Genomic DNA, 20,428 nt, shown 5'->3' on the forward strand with positions numbered 1-20,428 from the left:
CAACAGTTGTACCAGTCTAGGAAAAAAATGCTCCCCAGAACATGGGTGTTGGAGCACAGAGATAGCTGATGTGTTCTGCCATGGAGCTGATGGATTGTCTTGCCTGACCTTTGAGGTAGCCAGCCCCAAAACAGCAATAGAGATACAGCCAGGACTCCTGAGATCACAGGAAGCTGTAGCATCTCTTTTGAATGCTTTAAGAATGTACTGATGTCTTGGCTTTTTGGGTTTTTTTGTGTTTTGGTTTTTTGTTTGTTTGGTTTTGTTTTGTTATTGTTGTTTGGTTTTTGTCTGTTTTTTATGGCTAGATGTTGTCTAATTGAGATAAAGCATCATGCATACTTCTGAATGAGGATTCGTACTTGTTCAGATAAATCTGCTGTGTGATGCCCCACACCCAGATACAGAAAGAATCACAGAAACAGCAGCAAATGGTGATCTTGTTGAGCCTCCAGACTTGTAGAAGGGAAGGCCCCTTCTGTGCCTGTTCCTTGTTACCTCCCTTGTACTGGAGCTTCCTGAAAAACAGAGACCTGTCCTGAACTCCCCTGCATCAGCATGGATCCCTCTGTAAGCTTTATTTTACTTCACTAAGTCTCTGATTCTAAGTCCCTAGGGAGCTTAGAAATTTGGGTGATGGAAGCCAAAGACTTACCCAAAATGGGTATTCTGTGGAAAAATTCCCTTCCTTAGGCACATAATCTAAAAAATTGCTCCAGTGACTTAACATGAATCTTAGTGCTTTTTAAACCTTTAGTTATGTATCCTCACCAGACTGCTGTGAAATTGAAGAGTTCCCTTTATCTTGAATGATGGACTGGGAGCTGGGTTATGAGGGCTGGCTACCATGTTCTCACCCACATGTACCAGCTTCCCCCTTTGTACCCCTCTGCTCTTCTAACCCTGCACTGAGTCAGATGTGTTTAATATGTAAGAGAGCAATTGAATTATTTTTATGGTTTCTGGTCTGAAATGAGTCAGTGCAGGGTCAAATGTTGTGGAGCAGGGAAGGGAGAGGAATGGGAATCTGGCAGCCAGCAGCTGGCTGAGATTGCCATGGAGCCACAGACCAACCCCAGTGACTTCTCCAAGGTCACACAAGCTTCTGTCAGCAAGAAATTGAAACCTTCTCTCTTGTGTTGTTATATAGGGTGCTAACCTCAGGTCTGTCACATGCAATAACTGGTAGGAAGTGGCTTTAGATTTATTCTACGTGAATTTATTGCTTGTTTGCAAATAATGATGTATGAATTAATAGATGCTTTCTAGTGTATGCCAAAATCCAGACATACTGAACTGGTCATAATGGTAGATCTTCAGGTGTAATCTGGGTGTATTTTGTGAGGAATTCATGGTTAACCTGAGGTAACTTTCCCTTAGAAATGGGATTTTTGGATAAACAGTGATCTGTCAACTACAGCACATTTCTGTTTAAGGACTACTGCCTTTTAATAAAGATAGCTCCAGGAGTTAGTGTCTGAAACAAATTATTACATGGTATTATATTGCCAACTTAGTAAAAAATCAGTTGGTCACAGTTGCCTGATAACTCACACAATCTGCAGTGTGACACTTTATCAATGGCCTAATACAAAATTTATAATGGAGTATTTCACCAGTCCTGGGCACACAAATTTCTGGATGCACAGCATTTTGAGCTATGTTCCTTATGAAGGCAGTGCTGAAAGTAAGGGTCTGAGGGCAGAGCTTAGGTCATATATTCTGGCATCAGTTTCTGTGCTCTATTTTTTTTTTTGTTTGAATTCATTTGGGAAGAAAGAAACTAGGAAACTTTTTGAGTGAAGATTTTGGAGCCCTGTGCTGGTTACGAAGCTGTCTGCATCACTCTTGTCTTTTGAAGTTTCCTTAGAAAAAGAGCTAGCCAAGAAATATTCTGGACGTGATCGTACATAACATTTGTGCATTTTCTTTACACAATACACTGTTAATTTATTTTGAAGAGCTTCCTCCTAGCTCTGACAGATTTTGTAAAGCTACTACTTGACTTAATTTCTTTATCTGTTTTGTTGTTGTTGTTGTTAGTTGGTTAGTTGGATTGGTTTGGTTTTTGTTTGTGTGTGTGTGTTTTTTTTTTTGCTTTTATTTCTTGAAACAAAATAAAGCTTCTTTCAGGTGTTTTGGTTTGGATTTTTTCTTTTAAGAAGGACAGTATTGGAGAAGACTGTCTCCAAAAATCTAATATATTGTCTGATGTTCTTCTAGAAACAAATACATCATGTGGATTTTTATGTGGGAGGCTTTTTAGACTTTTAAGGGTTGGGTGTTAGCCACAAGGTTCATGTGACATGACAAATGTGGAACATCTGTGTACTGATGCACATCACTGTTCTCAAAGTCATTCCCCCCACCACATGCATTGAATTAAATACAAGAATTTAGAGAAAAAACAGTTGGAAAAAGACATTCTGTCAAATACAATGGCAAGGATCTGTTGTGCAAGCTGTTGGAACTCACACACTTCACTCACTTATTCAGAGCTCTGATGTGCTCTGTGCATTAACTGTTGCTCCTTTGGAACTGAGGGAGTGGTATCATGCCTTCCTAGTTGGTGGCAAACTGTTTTCTGGATGGAAATTAGAGTTTAGCATAAGGAATTTCTCAGTGTAGTTCCTTGTTTGAGTCATGTATGGACTGTATATGAGGTAAGGAGGTGGCTTAGTTGGTTTACTTGTATTGGAAACAAAAGGTGGCTGAGTGGCTTAGACCAGGATCTCACATTAAAACACGAATCTTATTCCTAACTCTGCCTGAAATGACCTTACTTGGTGACTGCTATCCTTGTAAATCCTGAGTGCTATTGTCTCCATTCTGTAGCTGGAGTAAGAGTTCTTGGCTATGAAATATCTGTGATATAGAAAAGAAAAGCAATTCTTATGGGTAAGATTTGACCTGTAGCATTCTGGGACAGAAGCTAGAAATCTTCTGTCTTCTAGACTGCTTAGCAAATTGCATGAAGGGCGCTGTACTTCATTACAGTTTGTATACTTGGTGCTATCACCTTGGTCTGACAAGGGAGGCTCAGGTTTAGATTGCAGGATACAGTATATCCAAAAATGAGACTTCCAGATACAGGTTACAAATGATGTTGAGGTGGAACTCATGGTTGGGGTGGTAAAAAGCTCACTGCTGTGCAGAAGGCAAGTGGCAGATATTCATAGTTGTCTTTCTAGTGACTTGCATGTATTTCAGAAGTGGTCTGAAATTGTTTAGGTTTGAACACATAATTAAGTAGTGGGTTTTTTAAGTAATGTAAATCTATTCTTTCAGATGTTTTCATCACAGATAAGGGTTTATTGAATTTTGGTACTAACAGCTAGAAACCAGTATTAAAAACTCAGCCCTTACTTCCTAGGTTATCTTCACAGACTTAACTCTGGGACTGCAAATGTAAAGAAGCTCCTTTTAGTTGATCTGAATTTAGTTTCAAACATCCATCTCTGAGATGATTTCTGAATACTTCCTTCAGACATTGAGGGTATGATGGCTGTTTTCATGCTGTGCTTAGCTCTTTTTGAACTTATTGTTTCCGAGGTTTTTAAAATCTTGTCCAAAAGATATTTTCATTTACAAGAGTTTCTACTCTAGAGTGCATGTAAAAGCTCTTGTTCCAATATAGCCAAATAGGTCTGCTTTTCAGACACTGGAAAACTTACTCACATTGAAAATATTACTTCACTTGGGATTCTGAATGATGCCCTGCTTTTAAAGAAGGTGTAAGAAATGGTGTGAAGTAAAGGGAATGTCTCTGGGATTTGTTGTCCAGAGGCAGGTGCATAGGGAGTGGGCAGAAGTGGTATGCAAGACCTACATAATTTGGGCATCCATTTCAATTGTCCTGTTGTCTTAGAATATGCTATGCTCTCATTAAATAGTTCTTATCATAAAACTATAGTTAGCTGATAACAAAATTCAGGTTCTTTAACATTAAAAGTTGGGGGGGGTCTATTTTTATTTGGGTTTTAAGTTGGCAGTTTTTGAAACTAACTTAATTTTTTTGTTTGTGTTTTTTGTTTGGTGTTGGTTGGTTAGATGGGTTTTTTTTCCTTTTTAAAAGCTGTTAATCCAAACCAACCAGCCACTCCCTCACCCCAGCCTGCCTGGGCTAAAAGTCTGCCCCCACCTACCTCTGTGAGCCCTGTGTCATTAGGGAGCGAGGAGCCACGTAGATTTTTATATTGCATTTCCAACAGGCTTCTTGTCTTCAGTGCTGGCTACAGGAAGTGCTGTCTGAGTCCACATGCTCTTTGAAAGTCTCATGCAGAATATGGTCTAATCTAATTGGGATCTCTCTGGTATAGGACTTGCCCAAGCCGTGTTTTTCTATTTTAAATGTTTTTTTAATTTAGCTTTGTAAAACTGTAGTTAGGAAACAAATCTGTACATCCAGAACATGTAGGTGTTAAATTAAGCTGGTGTTCCAAGTAATTAAATGCAGCTGTGATGTAAATTACTTATGTAAACACAGCAGTTATTTCACATCCTTAGAACAGTTTATGTTCTGTAGCTTCTTTTACCCATGCTCCAGTTTTGTTAAACAATTGGGAATAATCCTGGGAGGCCCATCTGACTTCAGTCTGTTTTATTGCATGAAAATGCCCTTCAGAGTGGTGGGAAAAAAAACTTGATAATTTTTCTAAGTATTTGAAGAGACTTCTGATGTCTTCAGTCTTTATTACACTAGAGGTCAGTGTACGATGGGAGCTTCTGTGCTGTGGTGTAGAGTTTCTCGCAGAATCCTATTTCATCAACTTTGAAACCAGATTCTAAGAGAAACTGTAGCCTGTTACTATGGAAAAAAACTTAACATTCATGTGTCTTGTGACTTTCTTGGCTAAATGACTTTTTTGAGCTTCCTCCTTTTAATTCTCCTTGCTTAAGGAATATTAGGCAAGTATCAATAACAATACTTTAATGTGGTAAGCATGAATATGCACATTCAGTTGTTCCAGCATGCACCTCAAACATTCACCTTGCATTGCAATACCATGACTTTTTAGTTCAGATATATTTCTATATGCCAGTGTATTTACAGGAGTCCTCCTTAACTTGTGCACTGTACTTATTCAGGACATGGTGGGATAATTGCACATGCACCTATTATTTTTAGAGTAGTAGGTGTCAGTTGTCAGCTTCCTGAGCACTGACCTGGTAATCCAGGTGAATGGCTTTACTTTTGAGTGCTGAGGGAAATGTAGTCAGGCATGATTCTCTCGTGATACTTGTAGAGATTCTTTCCTCAGCAGGTCTTGTTTAGTTCTACAGAAACATAACTTCCTTAAATATCTGGAATGTGCAAAAGCAGATTGTTTCTGAAAACATTATTGAGCAGGGGGACTAGAGCAGATGGTCAAACTACAACAAGTATTATCTGAGGTGAAATGGGAGAGAAGTGCACTGAAGGAGAGTCCTGCTGACTGGAGCAGATTACATCACAAATGACAATTTAAGATAGTGGGGGAAAAAGCAATAGGGTGGATTTGAGCTGCTGAATGATTTCTGTGAGAACTGACTACAAACAGAAGTGCCTGTATCTTGTTAGTCTTGTGTAGAGTTCTTCTGAAATGCCTTGAAAACATGAAAGAACATGGGATGTTAAGAGTTTACAGGCTTACACCAAGTGCAGTCATAGAGCTGAATTTTCCCATTTTTAAGTGATATTCTGAGTGTTCAAGAGATGTGGACCAATAAAAGTTTGTGTCATCTTTCTTTTTGATGGGGTGGAAGAGGGAGGGAACACAGTAAAAGAAAAACCAGCAGCCTGAAAATCTCCTTTGCACTTGGCTCCTGCCCAGTATGTTTTGTTACATGTCTCTGGAGCATTAAGAAGGATAACACCTCAGTTGAGATAGTGTGAAGGAGGTGTTAGACTCTGGTTTAATTGAACTGTCTGTGAGGATTCCTGACTTCACAGGAAAGTTGTTGCACTCCTGTTTCTCCAAGCTGCTTTTTCTTTTTTTCTGTAAAAAATTACTATGTACCAAGGCTTTGCAGAATGGGGCTTTATCAAAACATCTCTAAGTGGTGTCAGGCTTCATTGGGTTGAGCAGGAGCCTGAGAAGGCAATAGCTCTGCAGAACTGATGTGATATAAGTCATTAAGCAACAAATAAAACATCCTAAAAATTTATTTTTTTTCCTATCCTTTTCTGATTGGAGGGATGCACCTTAATTTGTTTCAGTGAAACTCTTCAAAGTCTGTTGTGCATGTGAGAGCTCCAGAACTAGGAGGCTTATCTTAAAGAAGAGAAGCTGTTGTAGGTGTCCTGTAGCCAGCCTAGTGAATAACCTGATGGACCCCTGCAGATTCTTGCATAGCAGCTCTATGTCGGTGTAGACAGTGACCATCCTTCTTGGTTCAGCTGTCAGATGTTAAGTCAGTCCAAATATTGATGTTTTCTGCATCCAGAAGAATTTTTTAAAGAAGAAATGTAAGTTTGATTATTCTCCTGGATCAAAAATGATAGATCTCTGTGGCTAAGCAGAGATGATTACCCATCTAGTTCCTCTTTCTAGTTCATAATATCAAGTATCCAAATGATATTTTGATGTCTGTCTTTCCTTCATGATGTACTGACTAATTCCAGGATCCATCTGTTGTGTAATAAAGCTGAGTCCATCAAAAAGGCAAAAATTAATATTTGGAGTGTCTTCTCCTGCTTTTGTTCTAAACTCTCAAAATGCAGGGGTTATCAGATATGCGGTTCAAGTGGCTTGCCAGGCCCTTCCCAGAGGAACTGCAGAGAGAGGGCAAAAAGTTGCAGCCAAGGTCAGTCTTGAAAAGGTTAGAATTCAATTGCCAGCTCTCACATTTTCATTTCAATCTCAAATGTTTCCTGGTAGGAGCTCTGTATTTCTTAGGTCTTATGTTTGTCTCATCATGAAGTTTCTTGCCAAAACTTCTGGTAAGACTCCTGACACTAACAAGGATGTGTAGAATATAGTGACATAGGCAAACATATCTAAAAAAACCCCAACAAACCAACTCTGTCAAGATAGTTCAACTCACACCAGATTTTAAGGTTCTTTTAAAAGGACAGACTTTGATGGGCTTCAAAGCTGCAGGCCTTCAAAACTGCAGCACCACGGTCTTCCCTCTCTTGTTCCAATACATAAATGTAACATTTGCCAAAAAAAAAAAATTAATTAAATGTACTGGTGGGACAGTGGCAGTGTGCACCAGGTTTAATGTGTGTTGTGCAGTAAAATGTCCCCTCTTCCCACAGCACAGTGTCTTCCAGGAAATCTGTGAAGTAGCTGACCTAAACTATAGCTGGATTTCAAATCCTTCCTTTTCTGTTTTTGTTTTTTTGCCTTTTTTTTTTTTTAAATATTGGTACATAAAGAGGAAGAAAGTAGGAACAGCAGAAGTAATCAGGCAACCCTACAAGTCAAGTAGCAAGAAGGATTTTGGAAACTGAGCATTATGTGGTAGTGGAAAAACTATTTTATCTTTCTTCCAACTAACCCTTGACCATCTTTTTTTCTTCACCTTTCCTACCAGACTGAAGTGAGTGACCACTCATTTACTCTTCCAAAGTGCAGGAATACTTATTTGAGGTGAATGGAAATTGGGAATGTGAAAACAATAGCATGTCATTTACCATATTCTTGGAACTTTCCATTTCCTGCCTGAAATACAGAGATAAATATGGGTAGATCTTAAAAACTGGCTTAGTTCAAATGTGTGAACAGCTGTGTAACAGTAGGGAGAAGACTGAACTGCTGCCTTACCTGTTCTAGTGCACTCTAAGGTAGTCTATGTTTGCGGGTTTGCTTGTCTTCTAAAATAAGAATTTTTTCCAATCAGGCAAAATTCCTGTCTTATCTGTCTATTCAATGAATTATTTTTGTTTTGACCTCTTCTCTAGATGCTGTTATTAGTGTCTGACATGTTCAGCAGCTGCAGTGGAAGCAGAGCAGTGACCTGACTGCTCTCAACAGTTGTTGCTCCAGTCGCATAGGATATCATGACTTCATTTTGTACCTCCTAATAGATTAAAATAAGGAGTTGAATAAAGCAGTTATGAAAGTGAAAGCAGTGTATTTGGCACCCTAGACATATATGCAGGTGAGCTGAGCCTGAGGTGACCAGGAGTAAAAATGTTATTTTAGTTACCAGCTATAACAGAAGGGAGACAATAATCTGTGCAATAGCACAGACTGCTTCACGTAGTTCAGGTCTGCATTGGAGAACTCCTCACTGCTCTTTGGGAAGACACAACTACATGTGGTACAGAATAGAGTAACAAACCTGGAGTAGTTGATTACTGTAAGTTTTTATGAGTCCAGGAGATTGGCATCTCTAAGGACATTGTGGTGCTAGGATAATTCAGCCAGTTTGAAACAACCTAACTTGGATACTTCATCAACATGAGTATCCATGTGGGCTAAATCACCCTGCAATTAACGTTAGAGGCACAGCCAGAGATATTTTGTATTTGCCAAAAAGAAAATAAAACCAGTTGTGGTTCAAGGTGTGGGATCAGAAGTCAAACCATGTGGCAGGTGTTGTCTGCAGAACTGGACTTGCTTTATAGGTCAACTCCACTAGGACAGGTCTGTCTCCTGATTGCTATGGTTCTAGGAAGAGAACTTTTTCAGTTGCATCCACTGATGCTTAAAATTAAAGATTTTGAGGGTATTTTAGTAGATGCTGCTAGTTTTGTTATTTTCTTTAGTGCTGCTTGACCTTACTGAAAGATGTAATACAGACTACTTCCTGTGAGATGGTTAAGGGAAAGTTCAGAATTTCCAAAGAAATTGGTAGTTCAAGAATATCTTATGTTAAAGGGTCAGACTCTGGTAGCCGTGAGGGATCAAGTGCCTCATAGTTCCTAGGAAACCACAAACTTCTCTTTCTCTGTGAGTGTGGCTACAGTGCATCAACAGCTGGGCTTTGAAGAGTTCTGTTGCTTGTGGTGATGATCTTATCCATATGAGTGGGCAAGGTAGCAATATGGTCTAAACTGCTTCATTCCTGGCAGTCAGTCAGTTCATCCCCTTTGTGCCTGGTAGTTCTGTAGTTGTTGTCATATCCTGGGATGTGCATTTATGGTTCTTATCCGTACTTTATTGTGTTTGTTTCTTGTAGGAAGACTGCCTTTGGATTGTGAGCCCCTTGGACATGGTGATGCAGATGTACCTACAGGGTCAGGCCTGGATGACTGAGATTTAAGGTAAGCCTTTGCTGAAAAATAGATGCAAATGTGAACCAAGAACTAAAGGTTGTTGTTTTTCTTATTTTTCCTTTTTCTTTTCCTGGAGTTGTTTCTATCAAACATTTAAAGAAGAATCTGTGTGTGCCTCCTAGTGTGTATTTAGCTTTAATAAAATGCAGTGACATAATAGTTAAGATCCCAGAGTAGACTTTAGGACCTTCAGAAAAGCTGATTGGTATTTAAATACCTAGGAGATGCTCGTGCAGCTTTAGGAAGAAATGTTATGCAGTAAGAAAGTGACAATACAAGTTCCTGAAACTTCATCTCAGTATTCATTGAGAGGTAGCAAGCAGCTGAGATGGACCCCCTGTTCCAGCCTTTCTATCATTCATTCTTCCAACTGTTGTGTAACAAAATAGCTTCAACCATTCTACACTATGTACAATTTCTTCAAATGTAACATTTTAATTAGTTACAGATCTGTACTCTCTTTCATGTTGCCCACTCTTCAAGATTGATTATATATTTGCAGTTTAGATTTGATTCAGTTTTTCTCAGTTCTTGGATAAGGGAGAGCATTTCCCTGTGTGAACACAAACCAAAAACAAAAGGTACCTTTTTGTGTGTGTGTTTGTGTAGCAGATTCTGTCTGTTCCACAAAGGCAGAGCTCCCATAACTTGTGGGATTAATCTTGCTCTTGGAGAATTGTGTAATTTTTATTACTGGAGAGATGTGATTTCTTGGACATGATCAGCAAGGTCTCGCTGGTTCGTATCAGCATGACAGTATATAGGTGATCTATCTTTTAACTTTCCTAAAAGAAAATTGATGTCTAATTCTGATCATACTGCCCAGCAAGAGCTGTCATCCTGTTAGTTCTCTTGCTACATGTAGCCTATGTTTTTTCACAGAGGTGCGGTAGACACCTTTTCAGTTTTGCTACAGAATTACGTGAGAGCTGTGTTCCTTGCAACTTGTCACAGGTCCTGAAAGCTGTGAGAATGTGGTGGAAAGAGTGGAAGTTTGAATAAAAGCTTCTTTTGCTGGTTTTAACACATTAGAAGAAAAATGGGGGACTGGGACAGTTCTTGCTCTTACATTTGCTAGAGAGCTTTGAAAAGTTGGAAGGGCTTGCAGTAGAAAAGCAAAACATAACCTTGATAACTTGGATTATGGCAAAAAGGGAATTGAATCTTGACAATTCAGAATTAAAGCATTTGTATAAAGTCTCCTCCAAAAATGTTAGAGCAAGCACATTCACATCACATTTATTGGCTCCATGGTTTCTATGCAGTGAATAATTTAATGAAGGTGAGCAGAAGTAGCCTGTTCTTGCAATACTAATGCAGGTATGTGAACAGTCATGGGAATTTAATTTTTTAAGGGTAATATGTACTTAACTTCTTTTAACAAAGACTCAAGTAAGTCAAGCCTCCAGAGAATTTCTTGCTGAACTTGTTTCTTTGTATATACCGTCATAAAATGGTTGTAACCTTCAGAAGATGATGCTATTAGACCATGTGAATGAATATTCTGGCTGTATTTAAAAAAGAATCAATAACTAAAATGGGGTTTCTTTTAGCAGACAGTTTATACAACTAGAGTTTGTTAACTGTACACAATTTACACACTTAAAGTGACGTAGCTGGACGAGGTGTGATAACTAAGCCACGTGCTCTTTGGATATATAGTCTTCGGATGAACATACTCAAGTTTTTCCACAGCATCTTGCAATACTGTGCAGTATTTACTGTATCTGTAACTGGCTTATAATGTATGTTCATTAAGCAATTACATGGACTTCAGATTATCAGACTGTAAAATGATGGAAGAAAATTGGTGATCTCTGGAGGTCATGACCCAGCTTTCTACTTCATTGCTGGAGTTGCATCTGAGTAAGCCTGAACAGTTGACTTTGGAGGCTGGAAAATGTGCAGGGTGCAATCAGATGAGTCACTTATACTCTCTTTTCATGTCATTCCAGTAGACACAGTTTATGACCAGGTATTTTGTTTTTTTTAATTTACAGTGTTGGCTTCGCTAGCAGCATATCATTTATCATGTACTACCTGAACTGTGTAACTTCCACAAAGACAGCAAAGGCAAGGCTTCATGTGCAAGTTCATGTGCTATCTTGCTGGACACTTAACCAGCCCTGCTTATATATAAAGAAACATGAAGTGTTCCTTCTAATACTGGTGTATTTTTAATTGCATAAATAACTCTTGCTGGCTAGTGTAGCTTGCAAAAACAGTGAACTGTTTAATTTATGCCATCTAGGATGGAAATGGAACACTGGGGATGCCCAGTTTTATAAATCCCCTGTCAGTGCAGCAGTCTCCTTCAGGTTAATGTTCTTGCTAACCCCCCTGGAAACTTCATCCTCTCCCTTCTCAGGCTAAAGGCAAAAGGATTTACTTCCTATTTATTTTTTCAATAAGATTGTTTCCCCCTACTGTGGTTTCAATTCAGCTGGTTTTTTTTAATACTTTGTAAGCTGAATTATTAATGCTTGCACCATTTTAAAAAATAATGCCATGCAGTACCTGACAATCTCTTGCTGACCCAGCAGGTGAGGCTTTTTTTTTCTTTTTTTTTTTTTCTGTTTTGAGAACAGTTTACTTGAACTTTTGCACTTTACTGATACAGAACAGTAGTACTAGACTTCTTGCAAAAGCCAAGCTTACAGGGAATGTCATCCTGTCGAAAGTGGTTTGCTCTTACACAATATGCTTTTGTTAAAGTGTGTGTGTTTGGTATGGTTCCTGTTGTGCCTGTTATTCTCTGGCAATATTACTTGTGTTCAGTTTACCTGAGAGTGGAAGTGTTAGTGTTGGAATGGCCTGGTGTTTTGTGCAGAGGGTCCAGGTCTTCAGTTCTGTTTAAAAGTCTATCAGCTCTCCACCTTCTACCTTGTTGGTAAGGACTGATCTTATGCTATTTTCTCCATACTATTCCTCTCAGACTTTAGGACTGCATTACTTTAAGGCGTCCTCAAAACTTTGATTTTGACCCATCCAGGTCTGACACTTATTTCTGTAATAAGGCTTTTGAGGAGCAGCTTGTCCACCTGGGTAATTTCTTTTTAATTTCCATTCAGTGAAAGCTTTCGGTTTTGTTTCTAGGATTTGAATTACTTATGCCTCTTCCCAAAGCTTTTATTGCAGTATCCTACTGAAAACATCAGAAATTTTCAACTTTAGGAATATGTTTCCCCCAAAACTGTAATAACTCAAGAGTATTGTTGTAAAGCCATGCAAAGCAAGAGAGGGTCAAAAAATCTGAGAAGCAATGATTCAGTTGTAATGCTTTTGCTCATTTCTTTGAATTGTGGATTCTAACCTCATTAGTGGCTTCTACAAACCTTGGTGTTCATGACTTGCAACTGATACCTTTTCTAAAAACAGAGGGAGGGAGGAGAGGGAGTACTCTGTTTATTTCAACAACCACAAGCAACACTTCCAAAATACACTTGTGGTTGTATCGCAGAGTTATGAATCTTAGGTTATCTAGTGGTGACTAACATGGTGAGACAGTAGCCTAATATGTCCAGGCTTTATTTAGAAAAGGTAATTCTTGTCGAAGACAACACCAGTGTTTCATTCACTGTTTGCTGAATCCATAAGTACAGGTATCAAGTCTGTTGACAGTTCACGATGCCAAGATACAGCAGCTCCCCTTTCAGGGTCTGACTACAAGTTTTAAAGGATTTTGCAGTACAGAAAGAAACAAATTCCTCTCCCCCTCCAGCTTCTCTCCTTCCAAATGCACTTTTTAGGTCGTTCTATGGTTTGATCAAAGTTAACAAAGGGTCGTGATATCTCTGGATCAGGTAGATTTTTCTCTTACCTTGTGGTGATTTTTTTAAACACTATTATCTCATTAGAGAGGTGGTTCACAAATAGATTGTAACAGCTTTCTAAATTCTTCAGCCCAAGCCTGGATTATACCAGTTGCTACATTTAGAGAATCCTACAGGTTAAGAAAAAAATTACTTTTTTTCCTCACTGCAGGTTAAACCTGTAGAGTCTGTGTGTGCATCTTCAGTAAGGCAGGAATCTTCTACTGTTCTGCCTGTTTAAAAATAAAATGGAAGAGCAAATCCTCTCTGGCAAACTGGGAGTTCCTCAGTTTTTGGGTTATGTACAGTTTGCATTGAAGATAAGCTGGTTTGGGGGGCATAGGCTTTGACAAAGAACATGTGGCTTTATTCCCATGGACAGACAATGCAGCTGAACTGGGGATTACTGAATACTGTGGAGTCCTCCCTGACTTGCCACCTTCTCATTGATTCAGAGTGCAGGGAATTGTTTGCCCCTGTGGCAATAACATCATTTTAATATTTGTCTGGTAGTGAAAGAATGAATGATATCTTCTCCCAGAAAGACAGAAAGTGTTTGTGTTGGTTTGGGGTTTTCTTTTAAAGTGTTGTTGGTTTTGGTGTTGTTTTTTTTTTTTTTAAGATAAATAAAAAAATCTTCTGTGGGTCATTTTAGGCTCTCAGAAACTTGAATGTGCTAAATGAGTATGTTTCCCTAGCTGAGCCAATAGGGATAGCCAGGCACAGGCAACACTTTTATCCCAGGAAAGGGAGGAGGGGTGAATGAGCCAGAAGATATAAGCTGAAACAAAGCCATGCTGTCCTTCTGAGTCATTCGCATACACTGGATGGGTAAGGCTTCCTGCTTCCTGGGACACAGAAGTGGGGTCATGATTCTAACAATGGACGTTGGTAAGTCACCCTTTATTAAATTTGTCTGTGGGCTTTTTTCTGGGAAGTCTCTCCTTCCCCTTCCCTCCCTAGCTGAAAAGAAGATATCTGTAAACTGGGAGGCTGAATGGTTAAATAAAAGAATGCTTAATCCAGACTTCGCGTGCTGTGTGCACTTCACTGTGTGTTACACTGGTGTTATTTCTTGACTGTTACTCATCGAAGCATATATCCTCTCTTGCAAAGCAAGACCTTGGTATCAAAAGTGCGTCTGTTAATTTGTACTTCTATCTTCATTGGGACAGAACCTGTGGCTTGAGAAGTACATGATGTCTCACTCTGATAATAGATGTGGATAGTGTCTGGAAGATACATGCTAGATCTTAGGCTTGTTGAAAAGAGTTAGTGGTGAACTAATGTACTGGCTGTGGCTTCCTCTACTCTGTTTTTACAGAAATTTTGTACTGGGGAGGAAGAGGGAAAAACTACTGCATTTCTGTGGTAGGCAGCTCTGCTTTATGTGCTTATAGCCAAGAAGTGTATGTGAAAAAGCACACACAGGATTTGGGTTTTTTTAAATTAGATATGAAAGTGAAATCTTTAACAGAGTTCCCTGTGTGATAGGGAGAATGAACGTAGAGTGGTTTCTATAAAAGAAACAAGCAATCCCAGTCCTGCTTCTTGAGAGGGGGTGTGTTTCCATGTCATAACTTGCATCCTTCAAATTCCACTGTAATAAAAGACCTTGGATTTTAAATGGTTATGGATAGGACATAAAGCACCAGTGGTTGTGCTCTGGCAGCATGCTCTCGGCTGCTCCTTCCCTTTACCAGCTGCAAGCATGCCTGCTGCATTTTTAAGAGGTCTGTTGAACTTTTGTCAGCAGTTGGTTCGGCTACTTTTTTTTCACCACAGTGCAGAAGCATAATGTGACATGTTCTGCAAGCTCTGTTCAAAGTGATAAACTTAGTCGGGTAGATCTTGCCAGTCTGTTTTATCTACTTGTCACATGCTGGGTTTACTCCATGCTAATGAAAAGCTCACTGTCCCCTGTGTATGTGTATTGATTCAGTTGGGCATATGCTGGGCCCTAAAGGGAAAAACTCTCTGTGCCTTCTTATGGCTCTTTAACTTTACCGAGACTTCCAGAAGGTGACCCAGCTGGGTTCTTCATGCACAATTTAGAGGAGATAGCAAACCACTTCATTTAACCCACTCACACCTAATTAAAGCTGTTTTGTTATCCTCTGTGTAGCCAGTGACTCTTTTTGTGTTCGAGGTATGTTACAAGCTTTGCAAATCACTTAAAACCCAGGCCTTTAACTGAGATGATGAAATTTAACACAAGCTCTAAGAGGAGTAAGATGGTGCATGGCTGACAATTTTCCATTAAGTGGAAGATGATTTTTTTATTAAGTGATTTTTTGGCCCTTCCTTTAGAGTAGCTTCTAGAGGAGGCCCTTGAAGCAGTTTGAATACCAGGAATTGGTGATCCTCTTCTACCCTTGCTTGAATAAGGATTGATGCCTAGATTGTAGATGTCATGCCGTGTATTTTAGGAGGATGCCCTGGCACAGTTCAGAATTTACATGCTTGTGGGAGATAGAGATAACAGGTTTTGCTCACAAGACATTTCTTCCCCTTTGAAGTACCAGAGTTCCTGTACTGCCCTGGAGTAATTGAACTCTTTGTTTTGGAGAGACTGGGAGGATGTTAATAATATATGGTTGAAAAAAATACCTTTTATTTGCCTATAATTACATACTTGCATTGTGTGCTGTTTCTTTGCACTGTGAGGTGAACCATAAAGATAATGCTGCTCACCTGTGTTTCATTGGATCCAAGCCTGATTTTTTTTTCCCAGAACCATGTCACTGTACTGGTTTCTCCGGAACTACTGTGCTCTTGTAGTCCTAGTGGTAATTTTCAGTTATAACAACTTGTATGGTTAGTAAACATATATTTTAGAAGATCTTAATTCTGTAAGAATTCCTAAATTATAGTTCTTAGCTTCTTTGTGGGAAAATGGTTCTAACTACCTGAAAGGAAACATTGTAATTCAAGGATTTATAACAGGGAATTCTAGTACTTCACAAGTGCATTTAGGTTACAGAAAAAATATGCAAGCAATGCCTTATGCCTCAATCTGGGACATGGATGGTGCCCCATGAAGTTTATCTGCTTAGTTTCACCCACCTTTTAAAGCTGTCCTTGCTGTTCTTGGAACTGTTTGCTTATTTCAAATTGTATGTTTGCATTACAAGTCAGGGCTGATAACTTCTTTTATATGGACATAAAATACTTAAGCTGGTTTTTACAGAATAAAACTTCTCTTCCTTAAGATAATTGTAAGAATAATTGTGCATTTGTTTCAAATATGTATTTAATGCATTTAATGCTGCTGCATTTGTCTTAGCACCTTCTAATTTCTGTCAGGAGGAGGACTAAAAATGTTTTGGATGGGGGGAGTAAAAAGGAGGGCTACAAGACAGAGTTGACAGTATAATTGGATTTGAAGCAGCTACAGGCTGGGCTGTTGCAACAGCTGATTTGATCCTTCTGAGTTTCAAGAGCTATTTATGGTAGATTAGCTGTATCAAAGCTCTACTGTTCCAACCATAAAAGGTTGGTCCTCTGTGAAGTTGCCACACTGCATTTGGCTTAGTCCTCTGAGGTCGGAGAGCCTATAGCTTTTTATGTGGATAAATCCAGTGATGGATGGAAATACTAAAGGCAGATCAAGGAATAACACTGTTGAGGACTTCAGATGGCAGCGAACTCTTAAAAGGAGATTTTCACTAATAAATTTTTTGCTCTGATGTTTGGAATCAGCACTTGGATATAGCTCCTGCATATTTACTGCATTTGGTGAACGCATGCTTTTAGGAAAGCGCTGTTCTAAATTTATCTGACTTATCTGAATCATCTTGACTGCACATGTACTTGCCAGCCATGCATGTTGATATTTGGTAACTTTTGTGAAGTCACTTTTCTGTTTTCTAAGCGGGTGAGTGTTAGGTCCTTTGGAAAGAAATCTTAGCTAAAGTGAGTAACTTCTTTAAAACAAGAATTATTAAATACTTGGCTAAACAGAGCTTCAGGCGATATCTGTAACTATTTTGAGAAGACTTTGATTCCTTTTGCTACATCCTTCTGTCCTCTGTGTAAAGGCAGACAAGTGGATTTTTTACAGGACTCTGAAGTAAGTAGCACCTTGTCCGGAGAGCTTGCACGCAGTCGCTTGAGTCACTCGTTTGAGAATATTCACAGCATTGTCAGGTTGAAATGCAAGTGGGTTTATTCCAGCCTGTGCATGCCAGTCCTTCAGCCTTCCTTAAGGCATTTTGTGTTTTTATTTTCGAGTTTTGCTTAGACGATGAGTTCATTCTGCTATGAATGGAAAGTCCTGTCACTGGTTGGTTTGTGTGATGTGTCTATTCTTTTTCAGTTTTAATATGTGAACCTTAGCCACAGTACTACAAACGGCTATAAGAGCACTTATATAGCAACAAAAGTTTTCAGTAGTAATTTTCTCTTGTGTTTAAGAAGTTCTATAAACACCTGTGAATACTGTTGCATTGGATAACTCTGTTGTATTTTGAGACTTGGAGTGTTCCGAAGAAAGCTTTCTCCAACTTTCCATTCTCTTATTTTTAAATATTATCAGAACACCACAGGTGGAAGTTACTGGCACTATTTTACCTTCCTCTCCTGCAGCAGTATCCTTGCAGGCAGTTACTCGAGCCAGTTGTTTGAGAATATTCACAGTGTTGTCAGGTTGAAATGCAAGTGGGTTTATTCCAGCCTGTTAAAGGGGGAGAGCATAAGGGACAGGGGGATGAGAAGAAAAGTTTCCTTGCTTCAAGGATATCCCAGGTGCTATATTTTAATCTCCAGAAACAAGAATGGTATCCTTGCCAAAAAAAATCTCAATTTCCCTTTCAGGAACTAGCAATTTAAGGCCATCTTCCATTTTCTTTGGATTACAAATCTATATTTCTTGTCAAATGTATCCAGAACTTTTATTCTGAATTCTATAAGCCTTTGTTTTAGCCCAGGGAATACCAGAAGACAGAACATATCTGGAGCATTACTGTTTAAAAACAACTGTATCAGTTTAGGGATGGGAATATTTTATTGGAATAACCAATAAAATATATATATTATTTTTCTCACACAGACTTTGTTAGATATACATTTAAATACTCACCTCTATCTGTGTATTTTATAGGAGATAGAATCAGTCTACCTGCAGAAGCAGTGAGGATATGGAAGAAACTGCCTGATAAATACACTCCTTCAGACAGCTTCTTAATTTTTGTGTTGGATTAACAGATGTGTGCTTCAGTTTGATACCTGACTTTAAAATGTTTTTACATCATTTCCAGTAAAATTAGTATTTTTAAGTAGCATCCTTTTTTTGTGTGATCTGATTTTGTTTTCCTTTGCTAATTACATTTTAAAAAGCATGTTGCTATAAATTACTCCATCATTTTAACACGCCTGTTTTGTACCTGTTAACCTGTTAGAAGGTGTCAATGCCTTAAAAGCCTTAAAACCACAGAGCCATCAGAGTGTGCAGAAGAGCAGGAATACACTGGTAGAGATCTTAACTTGAATTTCAGACTCAAGTGCACTAACAGTATAATGCAGGAAATATTTTGATTGATGAAAAGTAACAATATCTGCTCCTCTTCATGCAGCAAAGGCTTAAATGTAATGGAATAGGTAAATTTTCTTCCCCAACTCAATTTAAGTGTTAATTCTACCTCATCCTGTGCTGTTTTGTCTTGATTGAATTGCTGAATTACATTTTTGGCAAAAATTTCCAGTAAGAAGGAGAATTTCAGATTTTTCTGGGCATTATTCTGCAGGACTTTAGCTTGGTAGTTGACATTTCTTTGCTAAATTCTTTGATAGTTTATATGGGATAAGGTTAGTGGGGATATGCAAGCAATATTAATCTGTCTTTGAACTATGCCATTTTTATACAGAGAAGAGACATTATAACTGTACACAGAGCTCCCCAAAACCATCTAGTTGAGGAACAGTAAAATGATAGTGCAGATTTCTTCTTCACAGTGAGTCAAGGTAGACTCGAAGAGGGTAGAGTTGAGCCATTTGTGACCAAGACATTTCCAGACAGGTCAGAGGAGTCTTTTGCCAGTTTTCTGTGTGGAAAGTATATGTGTCTTATACATCCTAACACATTATGAGCTGAGGTTTCTCTTTTGTGTAGGTTTATGTTGATGAGGTGGTTTGAAAGCTTTATATAGTCTTACTACGTTTGTTTATGTGAAAAGATATTGAGAGTGTGTAGAATTTGTGGTTTGTGGTTTTGGGGTTTTTTTTAAGTGCAACATTGTCATTTTACTTGCTTAGAACATGTTCAGAAGATCAGCTCTTGTCTATGAAACCTTTAATATGATGAACAGAGGAGAAATTGCACAAGCTTAGTTTAAATTGTCATTGTTTGAGTTCATGTTTGTTCCCCAATGTGTTGGCTGTTGTGCATGGCAATTTCACTGCAGTTTTCAGGAGGCAAAAGCTGCTGAATAATTTGCAGTAACAGGATGGCTGAGATTATTCCCTTAGCAGAGGCATTGTGATTCACAGTGTGTTTTCTTGCTGGATGCAAAGGCTTCTGTTTGTCCATGGAAAAGCCTCCGTTTGGCATAATGGAGGAGAATAGTGATCTTGCAAAGGAATTAGTGTGCACAATGGTCTCACCTTATTAGTTCCCTGGTTTTACTGCCTTCCCAATTAGACACTTTAGGGTTAACAGACACATTGGAAGGTCGTGATTTTTAATAAGCAAAACATGTCCTACTTGGAGTCTGCCTTAAGCAGATAAGAATGCATTGGGTAACTGGTGATAAAAATGCTTCTGATGTCACTTATTCACGTGGTGGTGTGTTGAAGGGAGTCTTTCATTAGAGCGGGTACAACAACTATGCACAATAAATCTTTGCTGATTTATTTGGATTCAGTTGATGGAATGGTCTCTCTTTGCTCTAATGGTGCCAGTTTTCAGAGTTTTTAAAAAAAAAATCTTTCAAAGACCCAGATTAAAATAGTTTGAATTTCCAGACACATCTCTCTTCAGGTATACAAAAAAGCATCATGAGAAACTCAGACATCAACCATCATGTGTTGTAATAACTAAGGCTAGCTACATTTCTAAAGCAACTTGAGGCTCCATCATACCATTACAGAGGAAGTGTGCAATTTCCCAAAAGAACCCAGCCGTCTGACACTAAAAGATGCCATGCTGTTACTAGTGGTCTGTTACAAAGGAACTGCATTTAGGTGTTACTGCCAAAGTACTGTAAGAAGTTAATAATACTTCCATGGAGTTAATGACTGCCAAATGTGCTCCTCGTGGCTTATACCTGTAAGACTCTTGGCAGTAAGCAAAGACCCACAGGATTTCATTTTTGCTTTGTTATATCAGCCTCAGATTTAGACAAAAATAATGTCTATTCCCCAAAATAAAACAAAGGTAGCACTGTCTCCTATTAGCTCGCTGCGGAAGGAT

General features: G+C 38.7%; 1 protein-coding gene across 17 annotated transcripts in view; it reads left to right on the forward strand.

Annotated features, from left to right (window-relative positions):
• The window catches only part of SVIL (supervillin), a 138,819-nt gene that overhangs the window by 21,052 nt on the left and 97,339 nt on the right, over nucleotides 1-20,428 (forward strand). For 4 of the 17 annotated variants that reach the window (XM_064636550.1, XM_064636634.1, XM_064636642.1 and 1 more), the window contains exon 1: nucleotides 13,840-13,911. In XM_064636550.1, the coding sequence (XP_064492620.1) occupies nucleotides 13,848-13,911 (64 nt within the window). In that variant the 5' untranslated portion in view covers nucleotides 13,840-13,847. Of the gene's footprint in view, nucleotides 1-9,111; nucleotides 9,197-13,832; nucleotides 13,912-16,532; nucleotides 17,093-20,428 lie in introns of those variants that run through there. The other 13 variants (XM_064636566.1, XM_064636575.1, XM_064636540.1 and 10 more) reach the window with 6 other exon arrangements.

The sequence above is a fragment of the Pseudopipra pipra genome, chromosome 1 (genome assembly GCF_036250125.1).
Source record: "Pseudopipra pipra isolate bDixPip1 chromosome 1, bDixPip1.hap1, whole genome shotgun sequence".
Taxonomy (NCBI): Eukaryota; Metazoa; Chordata; class Aves; order Passeriformes; family Pipridae; genus Pseudopipra; species Pseudopipra pipra.